The sequence below is a fragment of the Heteronotia binoei genome, chromosome 10 (genome assembly GCF_032191835.1).
Source record: "Heteronotia binoei isolate CCM8104 ecotype False Entrance Well chromosome 10, APGP_CSIRO_Hbin_v1, whole genome shotgun sequence".
NCBI classification, from domain to species: domain Eukaryota; kingdom Metazoa; phylum Chordata; class Lepidosauria; order Squamata; family Gekkonidae; genus Heteronotia; species Heteronotia binoei.
This window is the reverse complement of record NC_083232.1, coordinates 38,848,764-38,867,396: the sequence shown is the minus strand read 5'-3', so window position 1 is coordinate 38,867,396 and position 18,633 is coordinate 38,848,764. Positions and strand designations below refer to the sequence as shown.

Genomic DNA, 18,633 nt, shown 5'->3' with positions numbered 1-18,633 from the left:
GGATATGTTGAGTGTTGTGTCCTGAGCTTGAGGTGGAACAATAGACTGAGAGGATCCAAAGATCCTGCTTAATTCAAACTGGCCAATCAGGAGGCAGTATCAGAGGATCCTAGGATCTGCCAATAAGAATGCATATTCTAATGAAGAATCCAAAAAGGGCACAATCACAGGAGGTTTTCTGCTTCTTGGTGGCTGGGCTTCCCTTCCACATATTCTGGTATTTAGTAGTAGTTTGTAGTCACTTAGTAGAGATGCTGAATCACTACGCAAGAGCCTCCTCATGCATTGAACCCAGTATTTAATAATAGCCTTCTGGAAATAATTGCTTCCTAATCCAACCTCCCAGGCTCCAACACAGGTGAGAGTAATTCATCTCCCTGCTTTATTTCCCATCTCCTTGCATTCATGGCAGTTCCTTCACTGCTTCAGATTTGTATGTTTCAGTGGAGATTGTGGATGGATTGAAATTAAGACTGAAGCAATAAAAGAAGCTGCTATATCTGGAGTTGCAGAAAAAGAATTCATTGGCTGTTCATAAACACCAGATAGTTTGTCTTCATTTTGATTCCAGAAAATAAATTCAGCACAGGTAAGGAGACCACTTTAGGAGAGTTTACTGATGTGGCAATATGACATTTCAGTGATTCAGGGCTCTTTGCTGAGTACACTGGAAGCTATCCTACCTCCATCCAACCCTTCTTCCAAGGAACTCAGAGCAGAGTAAATGTTTTCCCCTTCCTCTATGGTTAACTGGTCCTCGACTATGCCTCAACTACAAATTCATAGTCCTTTACGTTACCTTCACTAATGCAGATTCAAAAGTTTCTTTTCCTCATATACATGCAGTTCAAAAAAAATTTTTTTAAGAGGGAAGGCAGACATTCTAAGTGCAGTAACACCTGTCTGAGTCCACAGTCTTCAGTAGGCTTAGAAAGAAATCATCATAAGACCCTGCTGGAAGTGCTATGGAAGTCAATCCAGCATATGCCTTGAAAACTCATGCCATGCAATGCTTTGCCAAGCATACAGCCAAACACAAGTATTCATATTAATTAAAAAAATAAAATAAATAAGAGTTCCAGGAGAGAAAAAAGTCTAGTTTCAAAAGAATGTTTGTGCAGTTGAATAATTTCAGTCATGTAAAATTGCATTATGCTAGCTGATACAAAAAGTGATGTGAAAAGTGAGTAGCCCAGCCGCCTGTAAAACTCCAGCCCAGTCCCCCACCCCATCAAATGTCTTGTCGCAGGGTGCACATGACGAACACAGTGTACTCTGCATTCTCAAGTTTTCTTTCTGAAAAAGCCCTGGTGCTTTGGGATGCAGCGAAGATGTATTGAAACTACTACTTCTGTCCTCCAAAATGTCTGTCTTTATCTTAACATTACACAGACATGGACACTTTGCTTCAGTCCGTGCCCTGTGCCAGGGTCACCACCCCTTTCAAACTCACTCTCTGTGGAACTATGTGCCTTGGAATTACAGGCAGAAATGCAACAGGGGAAGCTTTCCCAGGCATGAAGAAAAAAGCTGCATCCTCTGCAAAAAATGGTGCAAAAACATACTTGCCTTCACTCCGGCTGTTCATCTTGATTGGGGTGGCCAAACTGTGGCTCTTTCACACATATTGTGTGGCTCTTGAAGCCCCCGGCCCCACCTCATTGGTGGCTTGGAGAATTCATTTGTCTCTAAATCACGTCTCCACGCCAAACCAGCTGGTGCCTTGGAAAATGAATTTAAAGTTGCTTCCCTTCCACCTCTTCCCTCCCCATCTATTTTTTTCCTTCCTCGCGGCTTTCAGACATCTAATGTTTATTTTATGTGGCTCTTACGTTTAAAGCAAGTTTGGCCACCCCTGGTCTAGATTATGTTTATGAACCCCCCCCACCCCCCAAAAAACCCTGTTATATTTTGAGCGCTCAACTGGCAACCCGCCTGGCGAACAGCAACGACTGCGCTTGCAGCGCCCTCTGGAGGACAAACAGGAGTTTCCCTCTAACCCGGCTGGCGTTTGCCTGAGCGGAGCCTCGCGTGGGCCGGCCTCTTCCGCTTTCATGGAGTCTGGAGTGGCGGAGGACGCCTCAGCTGCAGCGGCCCCGGGAAAGCGGGCGTAAGTAGTAACTCGGGGGGCCCGCCCGGGCTCTCTTGGCTAGGCTTGTCTGGCGGGGGATGCGATGCGCGAAAAGCCTCTCAGTGGGGTGGAGAAGGAGGCCTGCTCTGGAGGGGCGGCAGTGAACGAACCAGACTCACGTGGGCTGCCCGGGGACAGAAGGGGGGGGGCAGAGTGGACTCGACCACTGCAAAGCGAGGGGTTGGGCTTGGCAGTCTGGAATGCTTTGCCTGCGGGGGAATCACTTCTAGCAGAAAACCAGGACATGGGAGAAACAGGAGCGTCTTCCTGGCTGCGTGGCGTCATTGTGCTACTTTTTTTCCCGGCGTGGTGTTGCTTGTAAGCCGAAGGAATCTTCCCGTGTGGCATTCTGCCCTCCTCCGGCAACCTGAGGTAGCGCAGCCCTCCTTCCCTCCCTTTTTCGTTTCCCGCCGTGTCTCGTTTGGGAGGAGGTTGAAGTGAGCTGCCCTGCGTGGCTTTGCACGGGGCTGGTGCGTCGTGTCAACCGTGGCCCCAGAGAAAGGGAAGGGGTGTGTGCTGCAGATTCTGGAGGAGGCACTGCCCCTGTGTCCCCGTCCCCCCCCCCCCCCCCCGCGCCTGGCTGGCTACGGCCCTGCTAGTGGGTATGGGGCTGACTTGCCCTGTAAGTCCGCGTTGGTACTGGCATGGATTTAAGTTTAAATGAGCTCGTGCAAAGTTATACAGATACTTTGGTTGCCAGCATCGTGTTTAAAATCGAACCTTAGGCAAAACTTTCCTGGTTTCGCATTACCGAGTGTTGTGTTTAAAAGCGCGTTTCTACCCCTCAGGCAGGTACTTGACCTTAAGTGCGAGAGACACACTGGTTGGCAGCACACGGATAACTGCTTTGTATGCGTAACAGCCAATTTAGACAAGATGCTAGGTAGACACAACGTTGAACAAAAATATGCTCCCCGTAATAGGGCCTCAAACCTGCCTGTGAGACAGAAAAATCTAAAGGTGCATTTAATATATTCTTAAACTGTGTCACTTAAACTGTGCCTTCGGCCACTGTGCCTTCATTGTGAGTACACACAGGTGGGCAATATTCTGGTATGTTAATTGTGTGCATGTAGCTGGACTCTCTGCATGCAGTGGACTATTGTGGGCAGAAAAGCTGTGCAAAAGTTAAGTTTTAAAGACGCAAATACTTAGGATGTGTGAATTCCAGGGGTCTGCACAAGATTTTCAGTAACTGTTTATGTGTGAATGAAGAATTTTGAGAAAATCCTGTACAGAGATCCAATGTTGATTCCATTGCTCAGTAGTGTGGCATCATTAAAATTTTTTGAGGCAGGGTTCACCAATGAGCTATGATAAAGTCAGAAAGTTTGATTTATGGACTTTAGGGGGGGAAAAAGACAGTTAAACAATACAATTTAAGAATAGTGCTTTTCCACATCTCCCATTCATTTCAACAGGCTTTTGCCGAAGCAATTCTTAGCTAGTTGTACCTGATGTGGGAGACACTCCATGAAACACTAAAACTGATTTAATTTTACTGATGGTTAAAGGTAAAAAGTAGTCCCCTGTGCGTAAAAAGTAGTCCCCTGTGCAAGCACCAGTCGTTTCTGACTCTGGGGTGATGTTGCTTTCACGTTTTCACAGCAGACTTTTTACGGGGTGGTTTGCTATTGCCTTCCCCAGTCATCTACACTTTCCCCCCAGCAAGCTGGGTACTCATTTTACCTACCTCGGAAGCATGAAGGCTGAGTCAACCTGGAGCCGGCTACCTGAACCAGCTTCTGCTGGGATCAAACTCAGGTCGTGTGCAGAGGGCTCCGACTGCAGTAGTACAGCTTTACCACTCTGCACCACGGGGCTCTTTCAAATGCATAACAGGACATGTATGACTGTTAGGGGAAACACAGGCTTGTGTAGTCATAGATACTTCATTAGGATATCCAGGCTCTTACCAGGAAGGGTCCAAAACCACCTTTAGGTTGTGTTAGTGTTTACTACGTTTTCCCTGTTCAGTTTTGCAAGGTTACTAAAACATTACTTGAGCCAGAAGGATGAGAATAGCCTTAAAATAGAACCTTTTCCTTTGTGTGAAAAGCAAAAATTCAGCCACCATTAGAATGAGATCATGTTGTTTGCAGACTCACAAGTCTAAACAAAGTGTAATATCATACATCTCTTTCCTCCCCTTGCCCCCTCTGTTGTACATTTGATTGGAAAGAAATAGTATTTCTAAAATGTCAGGAACCAAATATTAATATTTATTAATATTATGGTTTTATCTGTTTTAAATGTTTATTCCCTTATATGTTTATATATTGCTTAATTTTATGCTGGATCTATTGTTGGAAGCCGCCCTGAGCCACCCGTGGGAAGGGCGGGATATAAATTCTAAATAAATGTACAATGTTGACACATTCCCATCAAAGTGCCTACCCTGCCACAAATTTTGTTAGTCTTTAAGGTGCTACTGACAGCCCTTTCTACTGCTATAAACATGGCTACCCATCTTGATCAATCTTTTCCCCTAAGTTGCAGCCACTCATCTAGTTTTGGTAATCATAGCTATGAAAAGCTTAAGAGCCCATCCTTTGTTAATTTGCAGCTTTGTATACCTTGCCTTTCTCCCCAATGGGGGCTCAAGGAGGCTTATATTTTCTTTTCCATTTTATCATCACAACAACTCTGTGAGGTAGGTTAGGCTGAGGGAGTGTGACTGGCCCATTGTCACCCAGCAAGCTTCCATGGCATGTGGGGATGTAAAACTGGGTCTCCCAGGTTCTAGTCCAACATGCTACTCTGGCTTTACAGATGTTTCAGATATAAATCTAATAAATGTTTCTGTTAGAAAAACAAGTTCAAGAAACAAAAATGCGTGAGGTGGTAGGGAGCCAATTGTACATGTCTAGGTGGTTCTAGTTCTTGGATTGGGACTTGTAGTATTGATTGCCCTTTCTTATTTGCAGCACAACTGTCAAATAGAACATGCCTGCTACTCAAGGAGGGAAAGGATCAGGCCGGAAGTCAAAGCAAATTGTTGCAAAGACATCTTTAAATAACCCCTATGCCCTCCAGTGGAGCACCTTGGATGGAACAGACATGCACTTCATATTGGAGGCCTTGGAAGATGCAATGAAACAGGTTGGACTTAAAAAGATAGAGTGTCGGAGGAAGAAAAAACCCTTTTTATCAAAAAAGCAAGATAATGAGCAATGGCAGGATGATTCCAGCAAAGTTCCAGAGAGAAATGACAGTGAGGTCTCCAAAGCACACGGGTGGACTGATTTGAGCATCAGAGGCCAACTTGCTATTGGAATCAATGAAGTAACCAGAGCTCTGGAAAAAAATGAACTCCTTCTAGTGCTGGTATGTAAGTCTGCCAAACCTACCATGATCACATCACACCTTATTCTGCTCAGTGCAAGTCGTGCCATCCCCGCCTGTCAGGTTCCCCGTCTCAGTGAGAGACTAGCACCAGTTCTTGGGTTAATGTCAGTCCTAGCTCTAGGATTTAAACGGAGCACCGATGCCTTTGCAGAAGTGGCTAAAGCCATCATTCCACGAATCCCTAGCTTGGATGTGCCATGGATTCAGCACGGAACTGAACCACCTCCTGCGAGTGAAGTTATTCACCAAATGGATTTGCAGGCTGGTGAGCTGACCCATTCGGAACCTGGAGAGTGTGCTTCAAGCCATAAGAAGAGGAGAACTGATAGCAGCCAGCTTCTCTCCCCCACTATGACACTGCAAGCTCTCAAAGTTAAAAAAATAGTTCCTAACCCAAGTAAGAGAAGAAAACTCCCCAAAACTAAAAAACGGATTTCAAAATAACTGACTAGTCTGACTAAGCTCCTAGAGAGCGTGCATATATGCCTAGATATGTCTGCATAAATTAAAACCAACATTTGGATCACCTTGCAAACAAAGTTTTTACCAGCTCCCCTTTTATGCTACTGCCTCCTATCCCCATTTGAATGGTACAGGGAGCTGAAGGAGGAAATCTGGAAATTTTAAACCTCTTTCCTCCTTGTCTAAGCAGAAGCTAAGTGTTTCGGTATCACCATAAGTAAGGGAGATCTTTCTGGCTTACCATTGTTATAAATACTTAGCAGGCTCACTCATTTTTTTTTAGAAGTTCTTTGATTTCTGTTAATCTTTCAATTAGTGAACAGGTGCTTTAGGAAAGTACACATTTTGGAGGAGAATCTAGTTTTTGGAATAAAGCCACTTAAAGTAAATGAAATTATTAAAAACAATAGTACAAAAATGATACATTTATTCAAACATCCATTTGTGCCGATATAGACTCCATAGGCATCCGTTAATGTGGGAATCACAAACATCTGCAAATCAGATAGCATATAATGTTTTCCCTTTTAATATTCTATTGGACAATTGTGTCAGTGGTCAGATAATGCATGCACAATTGAGTCTTGGGTGCATTTTTTTAAAAGTTTTCTTTAGCATATCAGCCAGTCCAAATACTTGCAAGAAATAAGTATTTAAGATGCGGACCTTTAGATGCGTGATGTTCACAGATCCCATGCTAGAGAAAGATTCCCTCAACAGACTGAAAGGCCCCTGAGGTCAGAGCAACAATAAGCTGTTGAAATCTAAGAACTTAAAACTTGCTCATCAGCAGCCAAAATGGTAGCAACTTGAGTAGCTGTTCAGAATAAATGTAGTTCAATGAACTGTTGTACTATAACTAAACAGGCTGTAGGGAGAGGTCCATGAACAGAACAATTTACAGTAGTTATAATTAAATACTACAGATGTAAGCAGATGAAGGACAGTCTGTATATACACTGACTGAAATTGGTGCTTACAGTGTTGTTTGCTTTAAGGGTTCTGGAAAAGTCAGATATTTCCATCTATAACCATGCTTTTTTATTCTGACCTTTCTGGATCAGGGACAAATTAAGGACACTATAGATCAGTGCACATAGGCATCAGCTGGCAGCTTCCTACCATTCAGATGTGGTCTCAGCTCTAGTGGGAACCAAGCAGATAATGGCTAATAATTGAGAAGTCTAGCATGGAGCTCCGCATCTTCTCTCAACAGTCTGCCCCCCCCCAAACAAGCCTTAGTTGTTGCTTTTTAATTCACAATAACCATTTTTCTTCTATTTCTTCACTTCTTTGAGTGAATTTCACATGCCTGGTTTGCAACTAAACATCTTTTAAAAACCAGTTGAATCAGGCTGATGTTACAGTTAAGAGTATGGGGATTCATTCACAAAAACTATTTAATCTGTACAAACCCACAGAACCCCTTCGCCGCCAAACAAACAAAAGCGATGGAAAGGAAGTGTTGGACCTTTAAAGCAGTGGTGCCTCCACGCAGTCTGTTCTTTTAGAGTCAGCTGATGTTGCAGATTGCAGATAAAACGCCGCTTCTTAGTCTAATTTGGGCTGTACTGATGAGATTGGGATGGAGTTGTGAGAGAAAGACATTGCATATTGATAAAGACCAGCATAACCCAAAGAGGGCATTTGGAAGAATTTGTATACAGATGTGCATTTTTCCTGGCTCGGACACTTAAGCCCCCACAACTCTAAAATCTCAGGATCTTACAGCTACTAGCGACACTTTTCTTATTTACACAACATACTCAGTTTAAAATTATGGACATTGTTTTTAAAAAAGCAAGTAGACAAAAGGAATGTGCAATTTTGCAAAAGCCTTGGAAAACATTCAATCTTAACATCCTGATAGTATTAAAATTATTTGTTTTATGTACAGGCTGTTCTTAATCTACTACCAAAGAGGTTAAAGGAGTTTCTTCCCTCAGATTGCAAGATGATCACCCAGGCAGCATAACACCTACAATGCTATTGAATCAAGTCAGTGATCTACTGAAGATCAAAGTACAAATCTGTATTTTTTATTGATTTGGCAGCTTTGCTGATGGAGAAACCGATGTACCAGTCAAACCAGCACATTTCTGTATCACTCCACGGTTACAAAAGACATTCAAGACTCCCATGTCTCCTTAACAAACAGTCATACTTTCCCAGGTTTTTCTCCCTTCAACTATGACATCCATGTGATGAAAATAAGCAGAAATACTTAAATTGGCTCCTTCATTTTTGTTACATTGACAAACGTACACTACCACTTAATAAATAGAAATGCAGCAGTTCAGTCACATAAACAGTAAAGATTTTTGTACTCTGTTCCACCCACTGTAGCTGAGAGTTTTGTACAACCCCGCCCCCGACAGTCTTATATGTGGGGGAGAGGGGGAAGAAGAAGAAGAGAACCCCTTTCATCAAGATGCGAGCTGAGCATTGAAAATTAAACAAATGTGCTTTATTTCTTTTCATTGACAAACAATAAAAGGTTTGTGAGCTTTTCCGGTCAGAGCTGAAGGTGCGCAGGTTTAGCCACGCATGGATTTCTTCTTTCCCTTGTGTACAGCCCCAAGGTTCAGTGGATTTTTTGAGTTTATTAGGCATTGTGCTTTTGCTCCCATTGAACAGCACTGATCAAAAAGCTTCCATTCCACGTAGCTTCCAGCAGCTCAGGTGGGTACTTCCCAGTACTATAAATATAAATGTCCTTCCTCCTCATTGTAATACAAGACCAACCTAGAAAAGGTAACAACATGCTTGTTAGTTCAAATAAGTTTTATAAAGAAGCTGAATACAAGCTTCTAACCTTTGCTAGGTTTTGCTTCTGCTACAAATGGTTGATGGGCTTTAAAAAAAAAAAAGCTGGCAGAATTATGTAACAGGGAAATCTTTAACTACAACAGACTGCAAAGAACCGTGTGACAATCATTGTATTACCTTTTCAGACTCCATGCCAGGACACCTCCAGTTGTACAAATAATACTGCAAGTTGCCATCTCCAATACCAAATTTCAGTTTTTCCAGGAATGCTTTGTTTTCCATCAAGTCTAGTGCATTGAACACATCAAATCCTTTCTGGCAATATTAAAAAAATTGGGGGAAAAAAGGTTTCTTTCAAATGAGGTTTCAGTGAAGAAACACACCCATCATGTACATAGATCCAGATGGGCAGCCGTGTTGGTCTGAAGCAGCAGAAAAAAGGAATCCAGTAGCACCTTTAAGACCAACAAAGTTTTATTTATATAAAAGCTTACATTCTGAATAAAACTGTTGGCATTAAAGGTGCTGCTGGACTCCTACTTCGTTCTACCCATCACGTACCTGCAGCAGCATCCTGCCATCCTATAAGCATTCTGTTTGGAAAGTGCATTCATGACCCCTTTCACCTACTATACCACAAATCAACTGGCATGCATTGGTAGCTCCTCAATAGTTCTTTTCCACCTTGACATAAAAGGATCCAAGTCAGGGATGAAGACTGCATGGTTTGGACCTACCCATGTTGGACTGTACAGAGCAGTGTATCCACCACCAGTTGGGAGGTGTATGCAGGGTAGGGACAATCTTTTTATCTCGAGCTGTAGACATTATTTACATGTGTCAATAGTGCTAGAGAGAAAGTCAACATTGCTAATGCAGACTCAGGTTTTTAGTGTAACGCTAATTGTTCTACATTTAAGCACTTAAAAGATTTTGAACACAGGTCCTATGTCCTCTTGATAATGTATTTTCCCCCCTACTTGAGCCCATGCTGAGCTATTCACTTGCTCTATTTAGCATCTACCATATCAACCACAATTAAGATGCAACTGATGGTTTATTATACATAGCCTTGGGAAACCCAATCCAACCTCATACTGCAACTTTTCACATAAAAATAAGTTGAAAACAAACAGCAAGGAAAACAAGTTTTGGGTTGAGGATACTTAAGCTTGTATATGCCAGGATAACCAGATCGGTTTTAGTGGACAATAGTGAGACATGTTCTTAGTTAAATATTAGTCACAGGGTATAACCAACCCATCATTGAAAGTTGCTAAAGTCTAGAGTTCAAATTCCAGGGAGTGTAAAACAAGAGTCACTGTACAGAGACAGATCAAGTATCTAATTAGTACAGGTGAATAGGCTTCCATTTAACTGAAATTAAATCCACATTGGGGGGAAAGCATAGTACAAATTTGGAATTTCACACATGCCAAATTAGGAAGAAACAACTGAAGCTGAATACTTGGAAAGACCTTCTGTTCTTATGAGCCTACCAATTCACTGAGCTCTAATCAACAACTAGATGTGTAACAGAATAGCCCTGTCTCATCAGATCTCAAAAGGTGAGCAGAGTTGCTATTTGGTCAGGAGACCACCAAAGGAAGACTCTATACAGTAAGTCAATGGCAAACCATCTCTGCTTATCGCTTGTCTTGAAAGCCTCTTTAAGACATCACAACTTTTATTTGTTTTTATTCCTAAAGAAACTGTCAAGTTTTAAAACAGGCAGTTTACTTGATATGCAGCTAGTTTTTCCACTACATATTCTACACAGCCACTGCTTTTGGCACATCTCTAATTCTACTGTGAGTTGACAACTAGGGAGCAAATTAGCAACACAGTGGAAATCAGACTAGACACAAGAAGAACAACTGGTTTTGATACCCCACTTTTGTCTACCTTAGTCTCAAAGCGGCTTATCATTGCCTTCCCTTCCTCTCCCCACAACAGGGCATCTTTTGAGGTAGGTGGAGCTGAGATAGTTCTGAGAGAACTGTGATTGATCCAAGGTCACCCAGCAAGCTTCATGTAGAGGAGCTCTCCAGATTAGAGTCCACTGCTCTTAACCACTACATCACACTGACTCTTTCACAGGAGGTGGCTGGCCCTTACTTTTTGAGACAGAGCACAGATTTACCTACATGGTGTGTTTTTTAAAACCAGGCATTAGCATGCATGTCTCATGCACAGCATTTTAAAATGCTTTTTAAACAGAGAATACCATCACTCAGAAATTGCTCTCACTCCCCCCCCCCGCCAATGTTAGAGACAAAAAAGGAGTGAATATTTATATCTTCTGCATCGCCACTGTAGTCTAAAAAGTCATCAGAAGCCAAAGTAGTTTTTGCAAAACTTGCCTATCAATGAGCCAGTCTTATTTTATGTTAAGTTTGGTCACCCTGGACTGCCAAGAAGGTTTTATTAAACTATGACACTGAAAGCCAGCTTCAGCAGTTTTCCACACTGCCTTATTTTGCTACTTCCTCAGGAGGGAAAAAACAACCAAACTCACAGCTGTATACCTTTGGTTCATGGCTAGCTGAAACTCCCATTAGGTTCAGATGTGAACATGGAACTCTGTAGCCAGCAGAAGCTGACCTGTTCTTTCTCTTCAGGGTTAACAGCTGAGTTGTATAGGAAGACCAAAAATGCAAAAAGGATAATTCTGCTTGAACCAAGCTCCATTTTTCTTTGTCACAGGAAGCAGCACAGTACCCAAAGGACAGAGCTACTTACCATTTTTGCTATAATGAGTGCATCATTCATTAGATCCAAAAGAGGGGTCTCTGTATGAACGTTGTAGAAGGAGTAGGCGGCTTTGAGGCTTTTATGAACAGGATGGTGCATGACTGTCGACGGTAATGTATAGAAGCTCAGAAAGTCAGTTAAAACACCATTTGAACTCTGGGGAAGAAAAGAAATATTCATGAGGAATAAGCAGAACACAAAAGCACTCTGCAGTACAGCAAAAAGCTTTATTATCCTGCAAGATTATCCAGAATGATCCATTAACTGTCACTGGTTGGAAGGCAAGTTTCTCCCCTCTTCAACCACCACACTCCTGCCTCCCCAAGCAGCCAGCTTGATACCTCTGGCCACTGCTAGACAGCTGGTGTTACAAACTGACACCATCCTCAGGTAACTCCTGCCCTCTCCAACTGTCAGGACCCAGCTGTAACAGAGGACTCCAAAGCAGATGGCTCTCTCATCTGTGTGCTGTGTAGCATGACTCTGTAGTTGGGGGTGGGGGACAACATGTCTTACCAGACATGGGGGGGGGGGTTGGTTGCTGCAGATGTTTCTGGTTAGGGAATGGGGCAGAGCGATAAGCTTGAGCATCTGGCAGATCTTACTTAAACAGCAGCCCACATGAGTGTTGGATAACAAAGCTTTTACTGAATGTGGTCTTCAGCAACTGAATTGGCCAGCAGGGATAGGGGTGGGGAAATGACCAACGTATTTGACTTGCACAATTTGTACCTAGTCAAAGAATGCCAACAACTATAATAAGTGGTCATAGACCCAGAAGAGTTAGCTATGTTAGTCTGTTGCTGCAAAATAGTAAAGAGTCCAGTAGCAACTTTAAGACTAACCAGAGCAAGTTTATTAAGCTTAACAGCCATAGACTAATTAAAAAGAGCTAAGAATCACAATAAAACAGAAATTTGCTGCATCGACAATACAATTTTTGCAGAGGCAGTATCTTCTAAAAATGTTCTCCGCTCAGATAATGACCTTTTAGAAAAAGAGGTGTTGGATTCTTTTATGGATCTATCAACTGCTGAACAAATAATGGAGGCGGTCAGAGTAAGCTTACTTAAAAACATCCCAGAACCTCCTCAGCCAAAAATCCCTTTGTCAAAGGAGGAACTGACTATCATAATTGATTCCTCGCAGGAACCTGGAACATCAGTGTTGAAAAGATGATTCTGCACCAGATTGGGGTGACAAACAAGAAGTTAATTCTGTCTGAAGAAATAAAGGACAAACCAAGGAGAGAAGCTATGACATACAATCAACTCAGCCTATGGAGCCTGTGTGAGAAATGCCCCCCCCCTTGAAGACTAACAAGTTTTATTGTAGCATAAGCTTTTGAGAAACACAGCTCTCTTTGTCAGATGCATGGCTACATATCTCTATATAGCACTGGCTACAACGGTTTAGCTCTACAGTGCTCAACTTAGAATGGTAAAAAAAAAATTAAAAATCCAAGGATGATCGGGGGAAGAGCGGGGGGGGAAGCAGCACTGTAGCACACCACAGCCATTCAGAAGCACAAAGAAAAGGTTGAAAATGGGGGGAAAAGCCATTTCCTTCAAAAACAGTTCAGCTATACTTTGCTAACTCAACTCAAGCAGGTTTGTATGAACAGGCAATTAAATTTTGCTAGCAGCATTTTACTAAAACAGGTTTGTCTGAAATGACAGAAACCCATTAGTGACCAGTTACTAAAACAGAATAGGAAGGCAGTTTGAAAAGGGTGAGAGAGAGAACAATGTAGGCTTTCTGGAACAGAGGCAACAATGGAGAACATGGTAAGTACCTCTCTTACCTCTACAACAAATGTGTCAATAATATGATCCTGAGGCAGGAACCAATGGGCCACCTCTTCTTCATCCATAACAGGAGCAAGATTAAATTGCTTCAAGTAATTGTTAATTAATTCTTGTACTGCTTTAATATCTTTTCGTTCCATAGATCTCAGACCTGACGTTTTTGTAGCCTTGTAAAAGAATGTCAGGAATTAAAGCAAGAATTAAAACACCACATAGATTTTAAAATAATAGAGTAGATTTCAAAATATGTACAACATTCCAGTTAAGCTGTTAAGTCCAACTTTGCATATACCCCTCCCCCTGCAACTACATATGCAGAGGCACAATCAGCCACCAAACTGCCACTAACGTATACTAGTCGAGATCAGTAGCAAAACTCCACATACCCCACTTTCTGAAGTGAATGACAGCCAGTTACAGGTTCTTTTTTGTAGCTGTACCTTGACTATGGAATGTAGTTTTTAATCTTCAGCTGAACTGTTTTCATTATTTCCCCCCCCCCCCCGCTTTTTGGTAACTTTTTAAAATTTTACTGTTCAGTTTTATTGTTCAGTTTCATATATCTTTATATTTTTAGTTACTTTCTGATTCAAGCATTCCTGGAGAATGGGGCAAAGAAATACCTTTTAAAAACAGATCTGCATGTTTATATGTGCAGCTAAGGAATTCTTTACAGATTCTGTGAATCATGAAGTTTTATCAGTTCAAGACAACAACGAATGACCCCAACCAAATCTCTCACACTCAATATTCTTAAGGCGTTACAGAAATAACAGATCTTCCTGTGAAACAGAACAGCCATCATTTTTTTGGTATAACATTTGAAGAGGGGAAAGATGAGTCTTGCCTTAAGAGCAATGCAGTAAAGATTACTACGTTATGAAGAAAACCCATCTTTTCTCTAATGTCAAAGAAGCCTTAAGAGCCTCATGGACGAGGTAAAAATTGAATTCATCCTTCATTGGTCCTGTTCTACAGAGTCTCAAATACCCTGAAGGATCCCCTCATTACTCAAAACTGAATGGGGAAAAAACAAGTGGTTAAATATTATATGAAGATGTGGTTCAAGCAGGTCTCTGGAGAGGTGGCATATAAATGCCCTACATTAAAAAAATGCTGTGGAGAACAAGGGACCCTTCTTTCTGTACAGGGGAGTGACCCACATACCTAGGGCCATTTCCCACACTGAGGAAAGGTCTGAAATGTCAGCTCTGCCCCCTTACTCCTTCACTTTTTAACTTTCCTCTCATTCCTCTTCTATCGTAATTAGTAGGTCGGAGCTTTCCTTCTGCTCCCTTTGCCATAACAAATTATTTCAGGAGCTGTCCTGATTTTCCACAGCAGCTTTTTTGTTTCTTCTTAATTCAATGCTGTGATTTGGGTCCCTCAGTATCTTAAGATTTGTTTAAAATCAGGTGACTCAAACAGCAATGGCAAACAAACAAAAAACCCACAGCCTACATTGTTCCATGGGAATGCATTTTTTTAAAACGATTTTTATTTTAACATTGAAATGGAAATGCATTTTTAAAAAGTTCAATCATAACACACTTATCAGCATTAGAATCAATCTTTAAAATACCCAGTGATTCCAGCAGTATCGACAGAGTTTGCATATGCAACTCTATTGCAAGTTCAAGGTTTCATGGTAGAACAATTTGTTCAAGAAAAATGGTTATTTTCCTAGATAAACTAGAGCACTTTAAAATATTGTTCTTTGTTGCCTCAAAATAACTTGTCTTCTCTTGCCATCCATATTTTTGGATAGTTCTTTAATATCACACATAAAGCTACCTTAGACTGAGTCAGTCCACTGGTCTACTGACATCAGTATGGTTTACTTTGATTGGCAGCAACTCTTCAGGGTCTCAGGTAAAAGTCTCCCACTTCATTTACCCAATGTTTTTCAACTGGAAACAGCAGGGGCTGAAGCCAGGACCTTTCACAAGCAAAACAGACGCTCTGCTTCCAAATCACACAACTCCTCCTTATAAAAGCACCTTCTCAAACTGGAGTTATATTATCTCTTGAATAGTATTGACATCCCAAAGTGAAACGCTTGGCTTGTCAGAGACTGACAAAAGGCTATTATGGGCCCCATGGTGGCCGCAAGGGTCCTCTGAGCAGATGCAATGCTTACATCAGGAAGTCTGTAAAGCTTCATCGTTCTCTGTAAAGTCATATTTCTACTCAAATGAGAAAATTTCACTTCTACCAACTTTCTGGGATTCAGTGAGCGATGCCAGTACCTGGAAATACAATTTTAAAATATTAAATCTGTGGTGAATAGCAATTTCTCCACTTATTCTTAAATTAAAATTAAGCCAGTCCCTTTAAGACAAAATACTGCTCTACTACCTGCAAGGGACACAGATAATGTGAGTAGATTTTTTAAAATATGCCAATGGTAAATCTTGGATTGCTCTTTTTGCAGTGTATTTCTACATAAAGCCCGCAATAAGCTCCAGCGGCTACTAAGATAAACTTTGATCAAAGAGCACAACTGAAAAGAGTGGAAGTTAAACAGAGGTGGATGATGCTGTGTAGCTTGTGTATTTCACAAGCAGATGATGCTGACATATCTTCCCATGCATTTAGTCATGCTACACATTCTAGATAAATTAGGAAAAGTGGACTGCAGCCAGAAATGGGGCTCTCTCTACAATGATGCCTCAATGTTGGAATCCCCTCCCTGTTTTGGTTCATCTAAAACACTGACAACAGTTCTTTAGCCACATGTTGTCAACCTAACCTACCTTACTGGGTTGCTGTGAGGGTAAAATGGAAAATCACGTAAGTCATTTTGGGTCCCCACTGGGGAGAAAGGGAGGGGATACATGAATTAAATAAATTTTATGAAGTGTGCAGTATAACACATATCACAATCTCTCTCCATATCGACAGTGAACCAGACTGTTGGTTTTACTTTACATTTTCCCCTAGTATCTCCTCTCCCTCAAAAGACTTCTGATACCCTGCCACTCCAAGTTACCCGCAGTCTCACAAATCCTTGCAAAGTTTTATTATGCTACAGATGAAGTTAAAAAACCTATTTAGCTGACATAAACAAGATTTTAGAGGTTGGTACACATGAGACATTATTAACATGGCAGCTAGCAACAGCGTCCCCTAGTCAAGATTCCTCTATCTGAAATACTACCAAGTATAATTTGCTATGCCTCGTGCAGAAGACAGAGTGGATGCTGACACTGTGGTATTGAACTACTTCTTTCACAGGCTGGCTTTAGAAGCACAACTCAGATTAAAGACCAAGGCAGAATAGAATAGCCACCCAGCTGTGCCTAAAGTACACTTCTATAAATTATTTCAACAGTATAAAGTAGTAAAAAAAACCCCTGATACACAGTTGACAGAACAGTGCATTCTAAGATTGGCCATCTTCTACAAGGGCAGATGACATCTAGCTTTTAGGGCCCGCTAGGCTTTCCCTGTTCGCACCTCCTCTTCACTGCCATTATGCCATCTCTGGTGAGCTGAGAGAAAATAAAGGGCAGAGAAAGAGAATGTGCCAGGGGGTTCTTAATCTTGTTGAATCTGAGGACTCTTCCAAAATTCTGAGAAAGGTCAGTGGGTGCCACCACAATCTTGCTGTCATCGGGGAGGGTGGCAATTACAAGATGCTGGGAAGTTTCAGTAATTTTCCTGTGCTGGGATCAGCTCTTTGCTTTGAACGTAAGAGAAGCCATGTTGGATCAGGCCAATGGCCCATCCAGTCCAACACTCTGTGTCACACAGTGGCCAAAAAACCCAGGTGCCATCAGGAGGTCCATCAGTGAGGTCAGGACACTAGAAGCCCTCTCACTGTGCCCCCTTCCCCACAGTACCAAGAATACAGAGCATCACTGCCCCAGAGTCTCTTTGGAAGTGTTTCAAGTTAGGCACCAGGAAACACAGTGCCAAGCATGATGTCGGGGGTGGGGGGTGCATGTGCACCATATTACTGGAATGTGCTAAACAGTTCAGTCTCCAGCTTCCAAACACCCTGACCTACAAATGGCTTCTACTTACAAAGGCAGCAGAGACCAGGAGCTGACTCAGATGCTTCAGAACTGGCCATGACAGTATGAAGGGATGGCTGATGAATGGCTGAGGGACAATGTAGGCACTTTGGAGAGTTAGAGTGAAGGAAGGAAGGAGATCAAGAAGGAAGGATGGAAAATAGGCAAGCAGGAGGGGAGACAGGCGAGGCTTTGATTGGCCATCTTAATTGGCCATCTTTCCCCTTTTAAGTGTTGAGGTTTTTTTGTTAGCTGTTCCTGAAAGAATAAAAAACTTGAAGCATTTTTGCTTCAGACATATTAAAAGAACTAATTTCCCAAAACATGATCTGTGATTAGCCTGCTCTACTGAAGCCTACTTCCTGTGAGTAGGGCAGCACCAGCACTCAAAAGAATTATATTTTAAAAGCTCCGTCTACACTTAGACAATAACATTTCTTGGTTAATTACTGCACAGTATTATAGCCAATATTGTTTTCCTAAGTTTTTACTGCAAATCCACAGTAACACTGTGAGCTAAACAGGCTTCTGTGGGCTAACCCGAGAACCTGACCACCACCTACTACATATATCACTATGGGGAGATACACTCAAGTTCCAAACACCTGATTTACAATGAGCTTCTGGAATGCAATCTGATAGTAAGTTGGGGATTTACTGTAATTATAAATGAACCTTTCAGGCAAAATGAAGGGTATAATCTTGGGGTACAACATGCCTACCCCAAAAAACCCTCACCCACCAGCTGCCACTTTTATTTTTGCCTTCTTACTGCCAACGTGATCCCAGCCAATCAGAGATCACATTGTTATTGTAATGACAACCAGATCAGGTAAGCCTATGGGGCACTAGGATATATGCGGATGTCCAAGTCAATCCAGTCATGGCAATGTGCCTCGTCCTCACTCTGAACAGGAGTCAGATAAGAAAAGAATTTTTTAAATTTTTATTTACAATATTCATATCCTGCCTTTTTGCCCAGTCAGAGCCTCAGAGGCATCTAAATACTGTAACATGAATTAATACCCAACAGACATTAAGAGAGGGGGGAAACTGTTCACCAAAAAGCAAGTATATGAAGCCTAATGGATTAAAAAGGGACCATGAAGACAATTTAAAACCTCTTCTTTTCCATGTCTTCAGGATTCTTGTGGAAGAAACAAAAACAAGTACTCCAGCATCTTCTCTGTGGCAAGAGCTGCTTTCAAATGCCAAGACAGGCCTTCATGGGAGTACACCATAAAACTGCCTCATCTTCCCTTCTTCCTCATAATGTCAAAATTCAACTTAAAATGTGTGTTATTTAGGCTACATGTAAACAATGACACAGGAAAGCCTTTGG

At 41.9% G+C, this 18,633-nt stretch overlaps 2 protein-coding genes across 4 annotated transcripts in view; one reads left to right on the top strand and one right to left on the bottom strand.

Moving 5' to 3' along the window:
- The first annotated feature begins 236 nt into the window (after positions 1–236).
- On the top strand, positions 237–6,018 carry RPP38 (ribonuclease P/MRP subunit p38). Of its 3 annotated transcripts, none has more exons than XM_060248439.1 (2): positions 237–358; positions 5,059–6,018. In XM_060248439.1, exon 2 carries the CDS (start codon positions 5,078–5,080, stop codon positions 5,921–5,923), a length of 846 nt encoding a protein of 281 aa, XP_060104422.1. In that variant the 5' UTR covers positions 237–358; positions 5,059–5,077; the 3' UTR covers positions 5,924–6,018. The 3 variants fall into 3 exon arrangements, with proteins under 3 accessions (XP_060104422.1, XP_060104421.1, XP_060104423.1); XM_060248438.1 differs by lacking the exon at positions 237–358 and adding an exon at positions 1,980–2,110; XM_060248440.1 differs by lacking the exon at positions 237–358 and adding an exon at positions 2,328–2,503.
- A 2,368-nt stretch (positions 6,019–8,386) lies between these two features.
- Positions 8,387–18,633, bottom strand: part of NMT2 (N-myristoyltransferase 2) — a 41,891-nt gene continuing 31,644 nt past the window's right edge. Inside the window, exons 8-12 of the mRNA XM_060248437.1 lie at positions 15,413–15,521; positions 13,269–13,439; positions 11,453–11,620; positions 8,888–9,025; positions 8,387–8,686 (exon numbers count right to left, since the gene is read on the bottom strand). Of these exons, the coding sequence (XP_060104420.1) occupies positions 8,666–8,686; positions 8,888–9,025; positions 11,453–11,620; positions 13,269–13,439; positions 15,413–15,521 (607 nt within the window). The 3' untranslated portion in view covers positions 8,387–8,665. The remainder of the gene's footprint in view (positions 8,687–8,887; positions 9,026–11,452; positions 11,621–13,268; positions 13,440–15,412; positions 15,522–18,633) is intronic.

Coding starts and splice junctions, on each gene's coding strand:
- RPP38 (XM_060248439.1), top strand. CDS start 5,078: ATGCCTGCTACTCAAGGAGGGAAAGGATCAGGCCGGAAGTCAAAGCAA.